Here is an 18453-nt window from a genome sequence, read left to right on the forward strand (position 1 = left end):
TGTTATTTTGCGACTATCTTGTCCGGGGTTAAATTGGAAATTACGGCCTGGTTCGTCTGTGCGCCACAGAGAGACGACATTACAAAAAGAAATACTTAACCTAGCGGTTATGTTCAATCAAAATAGCTGGATACACCCTCCAAACACATAAGACAATTCCTAAACACAAACCACAAAATTTTATAAACTGCCATTCAAATAACTGCAACTTAAAAATCCCTGTGATATTCATCCATTTCTCAATTGCCTATCAATTTCTCCTATCTTAAGTTAAAAAATACCGAATGAAACACCTTTCGATATTGCACACCTCTCGCGAAACAAAATCATTTCTTGAATATTAGGATCGATAGTGGATCTCTCGCATGCTGTATCCAAAAACATTTCTACAGTTGGTGCGATTCTCACTAACTGCCGGGTTCATCCTTATCGAATTTTAGCGTAACGGTTCAGGAATAGACGGCGTTGACATTGTCACCACTATTTGCATGGAAGGTGACTCCTCTATCCACCCGGCTTCAATGTGATTCTTCCGTCCGTTATATGTTAAATTTACTCAAACACCTTTGCTCTAGTACAATTACAATTGAGTGACTGAAGTTTAGTTTATTAAGTTTTTCAAAAAACAAAAACTGAAAACCTTAGAATAGCCAATCTGTCTAATGAAGCTTAGATATAATAAACCAGACTGTCTAACCAGACTGTTAGAATCACCAGACTGTCTAATAAAGCTATTAAATAGAATTGTCAGTCGTATATTATTGATAGAGACAGCTAAAGATCTGAGCTGACGCATTGCGAATCAAAAACTCATTTTTTACATCATTTTTTCTCGAAGAAATAAAAGTTCCTCCTTTAAGTATATTAGCATATTTTGAGAACTTGTGGTCGCCGAATGGCAAATCTAATAATCAGCTCAGCTTATTACTTGAAAAAAAATCTCTGGGAACAAAGTAAATTTCAATCGGTTATGTCTCGGCATCAACAACAGAATTAACAGCACTTGAGTTTTCGGAGTTTGTAGTTGAAACTGCTTGATTAAAATCACCGCTCGTTCCATTTGCATTTGCAACACTCACATTTTTATCCGGCCGCGTCAATCTATGTCCAATATCAGTCGTATACGTATGCAGGTCTAATATTGGCACATACTCTTCATAAATTCGTTCTTTATCGATATCTGTCAATAAATTGTGAACTATTTGCTCTCGCTTGAACTTTTCAACTTCTTCTAAACAATGTGTCCATTCAACGGGCTTATGCATTCCATCTTTGCCGAATTTTTTATTGTAGTATTCGAAGAAAACGTTTTCAAGGTACAAACCAATTGAAGGCGCTTTAGGAATATCATATTTATCTTTTGTAAATATCTTTTCGTATAACTCCTCACTAGTATTCCCTCTAACCACAGCCATCGTAAGTCCAATCATTTTTCGAATCTGATGCAACATAAAACTTTGACCATGCACTGAAAGTGTGAAAAATTCAGTTTGTTCGATTGTTTCGTCATTTTCAGCTTTCACCGGCCACAAAAATGTTTCGGAGACTTTGAAGCTTGTGATATATCTTGAAGCACTTGGATCTTTTCCTTCTTTCCGAGATGTGAAGTTGTGAAAGTTTTTAGTGCCTGAAAGGACAAAACCCAATGCTACTACTTTGATTATTCTTTGAAATGAATTCATTACCTGCAATAATATTGCTCCCTGTGAAAAATTACCAGCTCTCCGCCCAGGGAGGAATTCGAACCCCCGACCCACTGTGCCCTTGTCATCTGCTATGCTACAGTCGCTTTCATTTTAGCAACAAACTTTACTTTGGAGTGACAAGACTTATAGAAGTCAAAGAATGTTCTAGAACAAAAGCGCGGGCGAAACAAACAGTCTAGCGAAAAATTTCAAACGCAAGAACCGTCAAGCAGTCGTTCGAGAGCAATTTAAAAAATAACTGAATTTGATTAATTTTTTAGTTATTTCACTCCATTTGCCACAGCATCTGACAACTGAATAAAAGTGTTTTTTTTCAACAACAATTCGATATAGCCAAAATCTGAATCAAACAGTAAAAAAGTTTTCATAATATTACGGAAATTCGATTAGACCAAAAAAGAAATTTATTCTTTTCATTAAGGGCTGAGATGTTAAATTTTGATTAAAAATCTGTCTAACTTATTGCTGTTACTACTAGCTGCTCTTAAATATTCTTCATTTAGAGTGACACACACCCACTTGACCTTATCTCTTTGAATTAAAGTAAATAAAAGTCAATTTCAAAGTGAGGAAGATATTTTTGAGAGTAAGGTAAGTCATGTGTGACCAAAATTTAATCACGCGAAAAAAACTCGCTCCACTAAGAATGAAAAATGACGTCAGGCACGCAATTCAGTTGAAATTGCATAAACTAATGAACAAAAAGCAGATTTCAAGTGATTGTGACGTCATATGCTTGTAACAAAAATAAAAAAGACATAGCAGGACAAGTCCTGACGTATAATTCAAAGAATTTTCATTCAATAAACAAAAACCTGACCTAGAACGGACTATAAGTGAATTGGGATAACCATTTAAAAAACAGATCAAAAAATTAAAAAAAAAACAGAAAATCAATGTCAAATTGCCGCATGTGAACAAAAAACCACTAGCGAGAAAGCGAATTTTTGTTCAAACACCGTTTTCTCACTCTACTTCAAAATTAGAGCGAAAAAAATTCACGCCGCAAAACCACTCGCTTTTTTTCTCAACTTCCTGTTCCGGTGTGACCAAAATCACTACTCCAATTTGACTTGAAAAATCATAAAAATGTGTGAACAGATCTTTAAAAAAGACAGCGCCCCAATACAATTCGAATTCTTTGAATTGTAAAAACCAAGAGAATGCCAATAATAATCTCAGCTATCGCTTCGCGGCTTTTAATAAATCAAAGATTCTGTTCCTGTCTTCTTGCGAAATAAATTTACAGTATTTTGTACAGCCCGACTCAATTTTTTATGGAGGTACATAGTATTTTTCTCGAGATATTTTCATTTCCGATCCAAAAAATTAGGTAAAACAAAATTGATTGCACGACAACCAGCCTTGCATCAATCTAAAATGTAAATTTTGAGTGTAGGGACAATTATTCGAACTCGTAGAACACTTAAGAATATATTTCATGTGTTTCTTACCATAGTAATGCTGCAAGACTTCATTGATCCGATTAACAAGCGCCTCATCAGATCGGAAAGCCTTCAACTGTTCCATATTGACTTCATCCTTGTGTTGAAAACAGTAACTCGGCACTATATAGTTGTATATCCTGCTACTTGCCCACTTTTTACAGTCGAATCCTTTCGTAGTCTTCACAAAATCGTGAACTCTTATGCTTTTGGGGAGGAGCGCGTTGATGAGTTGGACAGCATTTGGGAACTCTGACATTTTAAATGATATCACCTGTCGTGCAGCCGACACGTGTTTATCTGTCCTACAGCTCCTTTGAAAGTGCATCTTTCCTAAAAAATAAAAACAATGCATCAATCAGGGTTGAAATAAAAATACAACCGAGCACCGAAAATTGAGAAGACAAAATGTCCCTTGCCTGCCTTCAAGACTTTGTAATGCTAAAGCGCAAAACTAGTTTAGAACCCTCAGGACCCGTTCCTGAACTGAAAAGCTTGTTTTTCAAAGACGCTTGGTTTATTGAGCACTGCCAACCAACTTTCAAGTGATGTTTAAATTCAGAAAAAAATTTAAGTTGTCAAAATCTAAAGACAAAATTTTACTTCACACGCGCCAAGGTTTACGCCATCCTTATATTTACTTAAGCAATGCAATAATTTGACATGTTTTACGTTAACTATGTAAGCTAAAGCATTTTTAAATATTTAGCTGAAGAAACCGATAAAAAAAAAATCAGCTGATAAAGCCCCCCCCCCCAAGATAAATCATGAATCATTAAGAAAAACCTCAAAACGGAGAACAAAACCTCTAAATTAACCAGAACAAACCCTAAAACACGCACACGCACGCTATAAAATAAAGAAAGTATACAGTGCCACAAGTTAAAATGCCAACAATCATCGACTTTCGTCATTTTAAAACGTGAAGTTGCGCGTTTTAAGCAAGGTTACGTGACTCTTCAGACGTCACTACAAAATTCTGACCCAACATCTTGGACCGCTAGGCGGTTCTCCGTAAACGCCGAAATTCTCAGTCACTGCAAGCCCAGTCAAGCACCTACACATCTAAAACAACGAAACTAACCAAAACTAACATAGTCCTCTTCTTTGATCAAACCAGCTTCCACTAAATGTCTGCAAAACACATCCTCGATCCCTGGGCATCCTTCAGTTCTTGTTACTTGCATACCAAAGAAGTCTTTTCCATAAAAGGACATCAACATCGCCACACATTTCCTCTTTGGGTACCGAATAGCACCCACCATGTGCGAACCTGAGTAGTCATCTGAGGGTTCCACTTTAGCCTCGTTGTCGGGAGGAAACGATTCGACAACTTCGTTGTCCCAGTCGTCCTCTTCAGACGTCTTCTGTTTCTTATTAGAAGGTCCCTCTTCGTCATTTTCAGTTTTGACAGGATCCAAAGTCATTTCGACCTTTAAAAACATAACCGACTAAACGTCGGAAGAATTGCTCTCGAACGACTAGTTGGAGCTCTAATCAATTGCAGTCTGCTTCAGTCGGGGGGAGCCTAAATGGGACTAAGAAGTTCAATAGTGGGCTTCAAATAACCACAGAGGGGAATATATACCACTGATTTACAGTGAAAAATGGCACCAGTTTCGGCGCACTTTTCATTTGACTTTTAGTATTAAATTGCCGCCAATTGAATTCAGCTGCTTGAACTTGTGATTGAGAGAGAATTTTAGACCAAGCAAAACGAAAAAAATTGAGGGCGTAGAAGTCACTCAAAAGTCAAAATTGTCAAGCGAAAAAAGACACACACGTTTACAATAATTGCTATGAACTTCGTTCAAGAGCAATTAAAAACTATTTATGGCGTCCCACCAAAAGGCATTGGTATTTCAGCGGACCTAAACAAAAACGACAAATTTATATAAAATAGATAAAGGACGGAAAAATATTCCTCTGGCGTGGCAAACGAAAGCAGCGTATTTATGCCAACTAATGTGGCGATTTTGGTACAAAAAGTTGTCAAATTAAAACATCCACAAATTTTTGTTTGTCCGCTTCCTTCCGCAATTTTAACATTATAAGGGGCGTAATATGACGAAAAATGTGACGAAATGCAGAAAGAAGCGGACAAAGTTATGGATGTTTTGATTTGGCAATTTTTTCACCAAACTGGTCATCATGGTAGACATCAATAGGCTGCTTTCGCTTGCCACCCCACCTATATATCAGTCCACCCTCCTTTTCCGTGACAGCACAAACACTAAGTTTTAAACTAGTTACCGATTTAATTTTGCAGTAGTCATTATTGTACTCGTTCAAGACACCTTCGACACTTGTATTTTAAGTGATCAAATCGAAAATTCCCACGAACGAAGCGATAAGGGGAGGCAAAATTATCGAAAAAGGCATTTTGGAATTCAGTCATCTTAGGCCGATCAATAAATCTAGCTAAGAAAGTTTTGCGCGGTATATTAAGAAAGCCGTTATTACAAATTATAATTAATTATTCTAAATTCTGATGGTGAAAAGGAAATTTGGTACCCTGCAGGGTAGGCTGCCAGATTTCATTTTATCGAAGAAATCTAATTTCAAAATGATTTTTTATTTGAGTACATGGTGCACTAATTCATCGGTTACGATGAGAAAAGTCTTTCAACTCATGGATTTCATTTTCGAAAATAACGGACACAAGCGCTGTTTAGCTATGCAGTTCAAAAGTCTCGATCAGCGATACTTCATACAAAACTTCTCCTAGTTGTTCTTAATTGTCTGAATTTTATAGAGCTGAGCACCCATGTTTCTATAGTTTCGGTTATAATCACCCTTTTCAAAAAAAAATCTTCCATTGACATTGAGCAGAGATAACCCTAACACTATGCACAAAAAAGTGACCAAGTAGTATGCATATAACAACATAACATTCAACTTTTTTTATTTCTTAACTTGGAGATTTCGAACAGAATTGCCCTAAATATTTTTTTTAATTTATATAAATCGCAGGTTGCACAAGTGAGTTCGACTGTAAACTAAAACATCATATTGAATTAAAGCTCTTTAATTGTATTGAACCAACACTTTTCTCGACAAAAATGTCACAGCTACTAAATCAACGTCTTGAGATTATTTCTCTGATCAGATCTATGTGACTATAAAAAATGAAGTTCTTATTATACTAAAAACTCGTTAATTTTTTATGGCTATGCGATGCTAAATTCTTTTTTACCTATTCTGGTAAACAACTCTTGCTGAATTTTAAAAATTAGGACTGAACTATTAGCAACACAAACACTGTCTTTGATCTCTGCTGAGGTTGCAGTTCAGAACAATTTCACCAGTGATAGGAAGATTGTAAAGATCTGCATAACATTTGGGTATTGCAAACACATGATTATAATGATCTACAACATACAGGAGGAAAAGTAGCTGACCAAGTTAGAACCCTGTTGCATAGCGCAACAAATAGTTCCTTTTGACGACACCGATTCGCCTGCTTTTACATTGTTGCCTGTATGTTGACTCTCGTACCAGCTAAGAACGTTAACTTAAATGCCGAAACATGGCAATTTTTGAAGTAGTTTGAAAAAACATGGTAACTTATTGTATCAAAAGCTTTGCCCAAATCTAAAAAAACTGATTACAGCTTGTCTTTTATCCGTGTAACCAATATTCTGGCACAACATTGATCTCTCATCTTTTACCTCCAAAACCACATTGAATGGAGAATAGCTAACCGAAAATTTCTAAATTAAATCTTTTGGATTATTCTTTCAGGAAAATCTTGACAGGACCAGCAAAAATGAAATAGGACTTTTGATTTTGTCATTACCGAAATAGTATAAAATGGGTATTAGTCGAGCAATTTTAAGACAGACGTGAAACACATCCATTTGAAAAGATGTACCTATCAGTTCGTTCAGGATAAAGCAAATAATGTTCGCGCAATTTTCGACTATTTTTACGGTGATTTGAGCAACATCTTCAATATTAAGTAATTTTATTTTTTCAATCTATCTTGTGATGACAAAATCGGTAGTTAGTTACAGATACATAGAGAAAACAGCTTTAAGGTACTCTTCACATACTACCTGCTACAGGACGGATCATTTGTTCCTCAATCTGCAGGAAAATTCCTCTAAAAGCTCAGCTTATAGGGGCATCTCTCTCCATGTTTGCCGTCAATTGAGAGGCTAGTAAGGTAGTGTTGTTTTGAGTTGTTCCAATGAGATCTACAAAATCGAGAGAAAAAACGATTGTCTCCGTGCGCATCCGAAAAAAAACCATCGCAAAATTTTATTTCCTCATTTTTCATAGCGATTTTATCATGTTTACGCAAAAACCGATATCGATTAGTTTTGCAGTTAAAAAGTTTCACGTGTTCTGCATTCCTCATAGCAACTGCATTTTTTCAGCAATTATGATGCCAGATTGGTTTCCCACGGAATTTGGTTTGTTTTTGTAGGAGGTAACTTTTTTCTTCATTTAATATTTTAAAAGAGTCTCAGCACCTCCATTTATACCCGAATTATTCCAGTTTTGAAGAGAAATCTTACTAAGATATTGTTCTTATGAATGTTTCTTACCACAATTCTTAAAAAAAGGTTAGCTCCTTTGTGTTTTCTTGGTACATGAGAGGTTTCGAAAATAGAAAATACGACAACTACCGAAGTTTCACATTCTTTTTTCGTTTCTGGTTGAAACTTGGTTTATCTATTGCTTTAGAAAATTTATTTCATCGTTGAATACTAATAACCTGAAAGATAAATTTTAAGCACAAATGTTTAAAAATTCGATGCCACAGATTCTGTTTTGAGAATTTGTCTTTTTTACTTTTTTGCCTAAACCAACGAATATTGACTAATGAAATTTGTTGTGTTGCATCTTCAATTTTGAACAACAAGGGAAAACAAAAAAGGCACCCCACCCTTTCGCGCAATTTGAAATCTGGAAACTCAATGGATTACTATCAACTAAATTTTTTAGAGAACGTTTGCAATTTTGAACTGATTTTGTTTACAGATTTCAATTCAAAACACAAAAAAATTCTGCTTTGAAAGACAATTCCTGTTTATAAAGCAGTCCCAAACTAATACGTTTTAAAGCAGTTTTTAATATAGGTAATTGGGGGTGCAAAACTTTTTTCATTATCTGACTTTGGTTTCACCAGTCCAACAGACTCTAACGCAACTATTTTTCAGAATAAGTTTTCATGACGCTTTTTATCTACTCTCCGTAAACTTTGTCGAGAATTTGTAAATTCCGCAGGAAACACCTGGGTTTTCAATCATCTGCAGAGAACAAAGACAAGTTCACAATACGCAGTTTCACTTTTTACACATTCTCTTTGTTAAATTATGTTTCGCTTAAATACTAGACACTTTTAAAATTTGAAGTTTCAATAAACGAAGAATAAAGGTTATGAAGAGCCCTTTGCACCACGAAATTGTCTCCTAAAATCAGTTTTGGTCATCTGCATACTTAGAAATTGGTAAGGCGTAAGGCTCTAGGAAAGCTGCTCGGTGCTGATCGTAAATTCTCAAAATGACCTTTTCACCTTGAAAATTACCAACACTTCCTAGTTTTTATATATCATAAACAAAGCTAATGTTCAAGACCATTATCAAAAACAGGTAAATCTTTGGAAAGAAAGCAGCCAAATTCGAGTCACAAACAAACATGCTTTCCGCTAAAAGAAAGATACAAACTTTGTTTGAGAACAACTAGAAAAACCAAAAAAAACTTCTAATTCAAGAAGTAGGCGTTCGTATCCAATTTTTGTTCAAGAAGTGTTGTGTTGGTTCGCCTCTCATGAATTTGAATTTCCCACCGGGAGCTGAACCACGTTGCATAACTTTAAAATCGAGCATATATAAAATTTTGAAATATATGCAAACCTTGCGCATACACAATTGCAATTACTTCGTTATCGAGAACATTACCTTATTCTGTTCAACGTCACCAAAAACTTCTCTCTATTGAGTTCTAACTCTATTAGGTATGTGCCTGCATTCACTTTGCAACATCATCTGGCATTCAAATTCCAAAACAGGGCAAACCTTAATGTAAACAAAGGAGCTCGCTATAGATTGGAATGCAAATTTGGGCATTAATGCGAGCTTTCTTAAATCGGACGCGCCCTCAGTTTTCTTGGTCCAAAATTAACCAGCATCGAAGTGTTTTCCGTCAAGAATGGGCCCATATTTAACTAATTCAAACAATTTGAGCAACTAATCTACTTCATAAACTTCTGAAGGCAACCTAAACAACATTGCATCATTTCTTTTATCTCAAAGCAGTTGCTAGTTTAACCAAGAACCCGTCGTCCACCAATAAAAAACAGTAGCTCTACTTAGTTTCCAACAAAGCTAACACCATGGAATTCGAAAAAATTTTGCAATCTGTCGACTTTTCGAAATCGTTCCAAGAATTCTTAACATGGTTCGACAAAATTTCAAGCAAAATCACGGCGCCCATTGCCGTGGCTTCGGTTGTCAGTTTACTGACGGCATCTTACATATTTTGGAGATACGGATTTAACCACGGCGATCATAAGGACTTACCCCTAGCTTACTGGATAAGAGGACATTCGCCACTACTGGCAAAACGCGATTGCACTGGAAAAATTCTGGAATCATTGTACGATAAAACGAAAGATTCTGGGCCAGCCTACTTGAGATCTTATCTATCGCGAAATCTTGTTCTGTTCAAACTTCGGGACCTTAAAGAGATTTTTCAAACTTACGGCTCTAAGTCAGTAGATCGTGCCCATCGAAGTATCGCTAGTCCAAGTATCAACTTAGAGTACATATCAACTAAAGGGATCTTAGAAATTTCCGGTCCCATTTGGAAAAATAACAGGAGAATATTCCACACGTTTTTGAGAACATGGGGTAGAGAAAATCTGCTACGATTGATAACCGAGGAATCTAAGCACTTACAAGCTGCTCTAGCAGAACAAAAAGGCGAAATTGATCCAAACGACTTACTTCAAATGGCAGTTTGCAACATAATTTCTACGTTTATTTTTGGCTCTCGTTTCAATTATTATGATCATGAGATGAACAGCGTTATTGCAGGCATCACTGCAATAAATACTAGGAACATATGGCTGCCCTATATAGCCTGGTTAATCATAAAACATGTTCCAATTATACCCTCATTCACCCAAAAGATGAAAGGCATTAAAGAGAATAAAGCTTTCATCAGACGAAAAATTGAGGAGCGCATTTACAAAGGAGTCAAATCACCGCCTGAAACTTTGATCGACGCCTACGCGCTGGAATCAACAACCACCGGCGACAAATTCGACTTTGATAATCTTGAGATTGTTATTTGGGAACTGTTTTTTGCTGGAACTGAGACAACCTCAACTACCATGGCGTGGTTCATTACAGCGATGGCAGCGGATCCATCAATTCAGTCAAAAATGGCGGAAGAAATTGAACATCAAATCGGTGAGAGGGACATTAGTTTAGACGATTTTAAAAGCCTTCCTTATACTCTGGCTGTTCAACATGAAGTCCAGCGTTTTGGCTGCATAGCACAGAACACGATAATGCACCAAATGAACACCGATGTTACGCTATCCTCAGGAAGAAAACTACGAGAGAAGGAGAAAGTTTTTGCAAACCTCTATACAATTATGAGGGACCCCGCATATTTCAAGTATCCATATGACTTCAAGCCCGAAAATTTTCTCGACGATGACGGGCAGTTTGTGAATAGCGAGGCCTTTGTACCCTATGGCGTTGGACCCCGGATATGTCTCGGACAAAACTTAGCAGATATGGAGATCAAAGTATTCATGATTGAAATCTGCCGTAATTTCCGAATCTCCAGTACAGATAAAATTCTGCTCGATGAAAGGGTCCAAAAAATAACCAACGCGCCAGTTCCAAAAAAGTATCTCTTCCAAAAACTAAATTGAAAACTAGACTTCAACGATGATTTACTCTGACCATGGAACATATAACTGGAGAAATAAGGAAATTCTAGAAAAAAATATTTGCATCACACGTTTTATATAATAAAACAGAATTTAGGAAAAAGTCCAAGGGTTTTACATTAACCCCAGTTTGTTTCGTTCAGTTTATTAGATAACAAAATTCAGTTTTTTCACGTTCATGCAGTATTTGCACCCACACATGATTCGCCAAGAGCACGTGTTGTTTTCATCGTAACGCAGTCTGAAGTAGACAAAATACAGATCGAGAAGTTTGGCTTTGTGGTTTTCATGAAAAAGGATATCGTATTGGAAGAAATCGTTCAAGGTGTTCGCAAGGTGGCAGGCCCTGGACCAATAATCGGATTCACATTTCCTGAGTTTTGGTTGTCGACATATGAAGTTACGAGTCGTTTGGTATCGAGTTGTACCTGGCTCGGTTATTGATACGTGAAGTTTCCAGTTTAAATCAACTTTCCCCGTTAAAATTTTTGCAAATAACAAAACACATGTAGCTCATTGTATAAGGATAAGGGAAGTAAATTGAGTTTTAAGTTGTTTTTTGTAAGGCTCCAGTGATCCAATTTGCCGCTTTTTTCTGTACACTTTCAATTTGACTGAGTTCAACTTTGCCTGGTTTCCAGAACACTTGAGCCGTAACTGATAATTGGAACAATATAACTGACATACGAGTTTTTCCTGTTTGCGTAATTTGCCAAAGAAAGGTTTCACTTGATAAAGTAAAGAGCGTTTAAAGCCTTTTGAGTACGAAATTGAGAATGGGTTGCCCATGTAAGAGTGTCGGCTACAACTACTTCTAGGTCTTTCATTACTGAAGTGCTTCCAAAACTGAAATTTGTCAAGCCGACTGTGCCGACGCCCTTCAATCACAAGCATTTACTTTTTGATAAATTTATTTCCATGAGATTACTTTGGCACCATTTCCAGATCCTCCGAATGTCGATTTTTATTGCCAATGGGTTGGTTCCAACTATCTTGAAATTATCAGCGTAACCAAAAGAGTCTGACATGGAGCAGTTGAGAAGGTCATTGATAAAAACCAAGAAAAGCAAGGGACCAAAAACTGATCCCTTCGGCACTCCGCTGATAACGCTAATTACAGTCGAGATAGTTACGTTGATTTGAACCGTTTGCTTCCTGTTTTTGAGGTAGCTAATCAACAACTTCAGACATGCTCCTCCCATTCCCAATGAAGAGAGTTTTTCTATCAGTCGTTCGTGGATCACCTTTTCGAATGCCTTTTTGAAATAAAAATAAAAAGCCATGAGGAAATCGCAGCTGGGTGAATCAATGTTGATGAAAAGGTGGTGCAAAAATTCAATTAGATTCGTTTTCGTTGACCTTTTTGAACGAAATCCATGCTGTGATTCCTATGCTGTCGGGCACTTTTGCTTTGGTTACATCAAGATTGATCATCGTTTCTTTTATTTCGGCTTGACTGAAGTGGATACTGTCTATTAGCGGTGTCCAATGTACAACACGCTTTTCAGCGGTGTAAGTTTGTTCAGTGAACACCGATTGGAAGTATTGATTGAACAATTCCGCCTTCTGGAGGCTTATTTTGACGAAATATGGTTGATGGTCTGAGGTATGAAGAATTCTGATTTGGTTATCTACCGCCACGTTCAGAGCTGTTTGCGGTTTATTGCAGAGAATGATATCCAGAGATCAACCATTTTCACTTTTGATTAACTGCTGGTAGTTGTGCTCGGTTAAATCATCTAGTACAAATTGTTGATCAGGAGTTGCAGACGTCATTGAAAGCCAGTTTGTATGATCACAATTTATGTTACCAACTATGAAGACACAGGCAGCGTTGAACTCAAGCTTTTTGTTCCTCAAGAATTTGATCAAGTTCGAAAACTTTACTGACTCCCATTTATATGTACTATCTTTGGGTGAGCTATAGATGCAGCATATGAAAACAGGTTTCCGGATGGACAGTCGCACTATAACGCATATCATTGAGCTTGTCCCACATGGTCGTCCATCACAACTTCTTCAGACAGAAGCAAAGTTTTATGGAAAAAGAGTGTTAATTTACGCGACCTCAAAGGGGAGGATGCTAGAGGAACTTGGTTAATTGCAATATGTTGCCAAAAGAACAAAGTGCTATCAATGAAAAGACGTTGAAAAAGAGCTGACCCCAAAAAACAAGTTTTTAAAATTTGCTTAATTGTTACAAAGAAATGCTTGGATTGATTTTTTGAATTTTCATCTTTTAGCACAGAGTTAACATAAAAATAAAATTAAAAAATTAAAAAACTGCCGCGAAGGATACCTGAGGCTATTATTGATGCTATTGTTATTTCCCTGACATGGACATTTTTCAATACCTAAAAAATTTGATAAAGTGCTGTCAGGATCTTTCTCACACAGTGCTGCTATCATGTCTTTCCTGCGAGTTTATATCTAAATTCACATTATATAAAAACAACCGAGTAGCGTCGGGCGAATTGTTATCAAACAGTTGCCGAGCAATTGGAATCCTCAGTAGACAGCTGTAGCTTATGAGGCTGAGTTTAGGTAAAATTGAGGGGTGTTGTTGGGGATTCGCAACGGGTTTGCTGCAGGGCTGATTTACGCCCAGTCGTCAGTTGTTAAAATGGAGTCCATTTATTTCTGCATACATGGCAGTCGCAAAAGGTTTGCCAAGTGCAGACGTTCTTATCGCAAAATCGCTTATTGACTAACTCCCACATTAGGTTTATCAGTCTCTGCTTGAGTCCATAAGGTCTACTTAATTCATCATATTTCTCTAATCAGTTTGCGAGTCTGCAGTTTCGGAAGGTGAATTCGTTTCTAGCTTTTTCCGTTCTTGTTTTTTGTACGTGAGCATCGGGGAGGGGGTGAGTATAGGGTGGTGTAAGCTTATGGGGTATGGTGGTCAGTAGCGGTTGGGGCGAGCGTGAGGGGTTACGGGTAGATTGAGGGTAAGAGGGGTAGTTCAAACTCTAACAAACGCCGCCTTCACACCTTGAAAACATATGTCTCTTAAACAATTTTGGTGAATCGCATACTTAGAGGCTACTTAGCCGTAATGCTCTAATAGAACTCAATGCCTTCCGGGCTTTATCCTGTTGATCCCGTTTTTGAGGACGAAAAACCAAATGGTATGACAAAAAAATTGATCCGTCGAAAAGTAAGTAGTAGTAAAAATCGCAATAAAAAGATCAACTACACATATAATTCTTAAACTTTGAGAAAAATATCATGTTTGAGAACAATACATATCATGTTTCATTTTGCATTATAGATCTAATATGGGTGTCTAATCTTTTTCTTTCAACATTTAAATTTTGTCTTCTAACCTATCCGACGTTCAATAATTTTGAAAAAAAAGAAGTGCGTGACGCAGGCCTGGGAGGGCCATAGTCAAGAAAATGCTGCCCCTGTGTAGCAGAGTGGTGTTCTTAACTTTACAATCTGAGTTCAATCTCAGTCCTTGGTTTTAACGCACTCTTTTTTTTCCTTAAATTGCAATATTGGCAGATGTGCTTTGTAATAAGGCCAACAACAAAATTTTTCTTTTTTGAATGTAGGCAACAGTTCTCCTGAATTCGATTCCCTTTTATAAGGTAAGATCAGAACTTTGTAGTTTATTATCAAAGCTCATTTTTAGCAGATCTGATAAGCTCTTTGACAAGTTTGTTTCTTCTGCCTATAGTAAGAATCTTGACAGAACTCAATTTAGTTTTCGAAAAGGAAGTTCCACGCAACATGAATTGCTGAAGATGCTACGCACTTGCAAGAATTACGGCACGAATTCTGATTATGTGCGAATGTTTGCTGCGAGTGAGATCAACGAAGAATTCGTTATCCTCGGTCTCGTCTTAGTAAATACAAATACAGAAATTATATCCTGCAAGATAAATAATCTGGACATTAGTTTGTTATCGAATCATAATGCAATTGCCCTTAAAGTTAGAGTCAGAAACCTCAGCTCCTCATATCTTAGGTAAACAGAATCAAAGATGGTTTACAGCTTCTATAAGGCTAGATTTGATGAAATGAATAAACAGATAACTGAAATACCTTTTCATGGAATTTGTTGGAGTAACATTAATGTTCTGCTTGAACAGTGGTACGATTGAATTAGACCCATAAAATTTGAAAACGTTTCAAATAGGACAATGCATCAATCTCAATTATTACCTTGGATTAAACCCCCTATGGCAAACGCAATTAAGCGCCTTGAAACAGCTAAAAGGAACAATGCAAACAATATAAAGAAAATAGCAATGCTAGAGGGCATTGCTGGAACGATGATTGAAGAAGATAAAGCATAGTTTGAATCAAATTTAGCATCATCCCGATCCACTGAAAAACTTTTCAAATACTGCAGAAAATTCAAGTCGACCGCGATTCCAAGCTCTGCCTCCTTTAAGAACGACATAGCATCTTTATACGGAAGTGTTTGCTGGTTTGCTAATGTAACAAACACAAAAGTACTCGAAAGTGTTCAGAAAAACAGTTTGAAATGGATCAAAAACACGAGCAATAACAATTATATAGAACAACTTTATTACAACCGTATCTTACCGGTTTCTTTATATCTACAAATACAGGACTTCATTTTTCTTTCAAAATGTCTTACGGGTCATTTGAACTTTAACCTTGACCAATTTGTCTGCGCGAGGACACCACACGCTCATTACGGAGTGGCAACGATCTGAAATTCGACCAATCGAAACCACGTCTTGAATTTTGCCAGCAAAGCTTCTTCTATAGAACTTGTGTTCTTGTGAAGAGACTTCCACAGCGATTACAATTTGGAAATTCAGCGGGTTTGAAAAGTCGACTGCAGAAAATTCAAGTACTAAAGAAAATTCAAGTCGACCGCAATTCCAAGCTCTGTCTCCTTTAAGAACGAAATAGCTAATGATCCTGTTCGTCAATGCTCTCTTTTCTAACAATATTTTGCTTCAATTTTCAAAATTTTTTCCAGCTTCGTGCCAAACAATTCGCCCCGTTGCTGCCGTTATTTACAGATTTTGACATTTCCCAACAAACGATTGAAAAATATGCAAAAATGTAGATGTTCACATAGCAAAAGGTCCAGACGAAAATCCTGCAATTATATACAAAAGATGTTCAAACTCAGTCAGTAAATCCCTAAACCATTTTTTCTACAAAATAAAACAAAATATTGTTTTGCCAGGTAGCTGGAGAAACTCAACAGTTGTTCTCACCCACAAAAAAGGTTGTAACTCTGATGTAGAGAATTATAGGTATGTTTCTTTTCTTACAATTGCATCTAAAAATTTTGAACGTTTTTTGTTTATATGTCTTTACTGGCATTTAGAACCAATTTCCATCAGTCCCATTATGGTTTTTGAAAAAGTCGATCTTGCGTCGTTCAACTCTTAGTGTACCTAAAATCTGTCTATAAATCAATTTATTCAACAGAAAATATTGACATAATTTTTTTTGACTATGAGAAAGCTTTTGATAATGTTGATCACGGTTTTCTCTCAACAAAAATATTATATTCAATCTGGTGTCCGCGGGAAAACTATCAAATTATTGCAATCTTATCTAATCGGAAGGACGCAAAGAGTTAGAAACAACGGACATTTTTCTGAAAGCGTTAAGGTTAAAGGTGGAGTTCCGCAAGGATCTCTTCTGGCATCTCTCTTCTTTGTAATCTACGTCAACGATTTACCAGAAAATTGCAGAGTTGTTCTTCCTCTCCTCTTTGCCGACGACGCCAAATTCAAATCAGTTAACATGTCCAGTTTTATCTGTCAAATGGATCTTTCGAGAATGATGAAATGGAGGGAACAACACAAACTTCCTTTAAACGTTGAAAAATGCTCTCTTATCTCAATTTCTAATTCCATGCATGACTTCAGTTTCTCCGGAACTTTGATGGAAAAAGTACACATACAGAAGAATTTAGGAGTTTATGTAACAAGGGAACTTAAGTGGGACATCCGCATAAAAAATTCCCCAACAAAGCACTCGGAGTTCTTTTCATGTTAAAAAGAAGCTCACCACACCTAACTCCGTCAGTTAAATTAAACTTGTACAAATCTACAAATCTATGGTATTGCCCGTTTTGTTATACGGAAATGCTTGTTGGTTTGCTAATGTAATAAACACAAAAATACTCGAATGTGTTCAGAAAAACAGTTTGAAATGAATCCAAAACAGGAGCAATAACAATTATAAAGAACAACTTTATTACAGCCGTATCTTACCGGTTTCTTTATATCTACAAATACAGGAATTAAGTTTTCTTCCAAAATCTCTTACGGGTCATTTCACCTTTAACATTGACCAATTTGTCTGCATGAGGGACACCAAACGCTTATTACGGTGTGGCAACGATCCAAAATTCGACCAATCCAAACCAGATCTTGAATTTAGCCAGCAAAGCTTCTTCTATAGAATTGTGCTCTTGTGAAGAGACTTCCACAGAGATTACAATTTTGAAAATCAGCGGGTTTGAAAAGTCGATTGCAGAAAATTCTAGTACTACAGAATATTCAAGTTGAACGCAATTCCAAGCTCTGTCTCCTTTAAGAACGAAATAGCTAATGATCCTGTTCGTCAATGCTCTCTTTTCTCACAATATATTGCTTCAATTTTCAATTTTTTTTGCAGCTTCGTGCCAAACAATTCGCCCTGTTGCTACCGTTATTTACAGATTTAGACATTTCCCAACAAACGATTGAAAAGATATGCAAAAATTTAGATGTTCACAAAGCAAAAGGTCTGGAGGAAAATCCTGCAATTATATACAAAAGATGTTCAAAGTCAGTCAGTAAATCCCTAAACCAAATTTTCGACAAAATAAAACTAAATAGTGTTTTTCCAGGTAGCTGGAGAAACTCAACAGTTGTTCCCACCTAAAAATAAAATTGTACGTCTGTTGTAGAGAATTATAGGCATGTTTCTTTTCTTACAATTGCATATAAAAATTTTGAACGTTGTTTGTTTATATGTCTTTACTGGCATTTAGAACCAATTCTCCATCAGTCCCATTATGGTTTTCGAAAAAGTCGCTCTTGCATCGTTTAACTCTTAGTGTACCTAAAATCTATCTATAAATCAATTTATTCAACAGAAAATATTGACATAATTTTTTTTGACAATGAGAAAGCTTTTGATAATGTCGGTCACAGTTTTCTCTTAACAAAAACATTCAATCTTGGTGTCCGCGCGAAAACTATCAAATTATTGCAATCTTATCTAATCGGAAGGACGCAAAAAGTTAGAGTCAATGGTCATTGTTCTGGAAGCGTTAAGGTTAAAAGTGGAGTTCCGCAAGGATCTCTTCAGGCATCTCTCTTCTTTTTAATCTACGTCAACGGTTTACCAAAAACTTGCAGGGTTGTTCTTCCTCTCCTCTTTGCCGACGACG

General features: G+C 36.6%; 3 protein-coding genes across 3 annotated transcripts in view; 2 read left to right on the forward strand and 1 right to left on the reverse strand.

The window, feature by feature from the left end:
* LOC142336504 (protein SSUH2 homolog) overlaps positions 1–18453 on the forward strand; it is a 611495-nt gene that overhangs the window by 521297 nt on the left and 71745 nt on the right. The window lies entirely within an intron of this gene.
* LOC142337320 (pseudouridylate synthase 1 homolog) lies at positions 942–4614 on the reverse strand. Its single transcript, XM_075386519.1, has 3 exons — positions 4236–4614; positions 3161–3484; positions 942–1627 (listed from the first exon to the last, which is right to left on the reverse strand). The coding sequence occupies exons 1-3, from the start codon at positions 4594–4596 to the stop codon at positions 969–971; spliced, it is 1344 nt and encodes a 447-aa protein (XP_075242634.1). The 5' UTR covers positions 4597–4614; the 3' UTR covers positions 942–968.
* Positions 9229–11708, forward strand: LOC142336501 (cytochrome P450 2A13-like). The gene has a single exon (XM_075385389.1). The coding sequence runs from the start codon at positions 9495–9497 to the stop codon at positions 11046–11048; it is 1554 nt and encodes a 517-aa protein (XP_075241504.1). The 5' UTR covers positions 9229–9494; the 3' UTR covers positions 11049–11708.

This window comes from Convolutriloba macropyga, chromosome 3 (assembly GCF_964194025.1).
Source record: "Convolutriloba macropyga chromosome 3, txConMacr16.3, whole genome shotgun sequence".
NCBI classification, from domain to species: Eukaryota; Metazoa; Xenacoelomorpha; order Acoela; family Convolutidae; genus Convolutriloba; species Convolutriloba macropyga.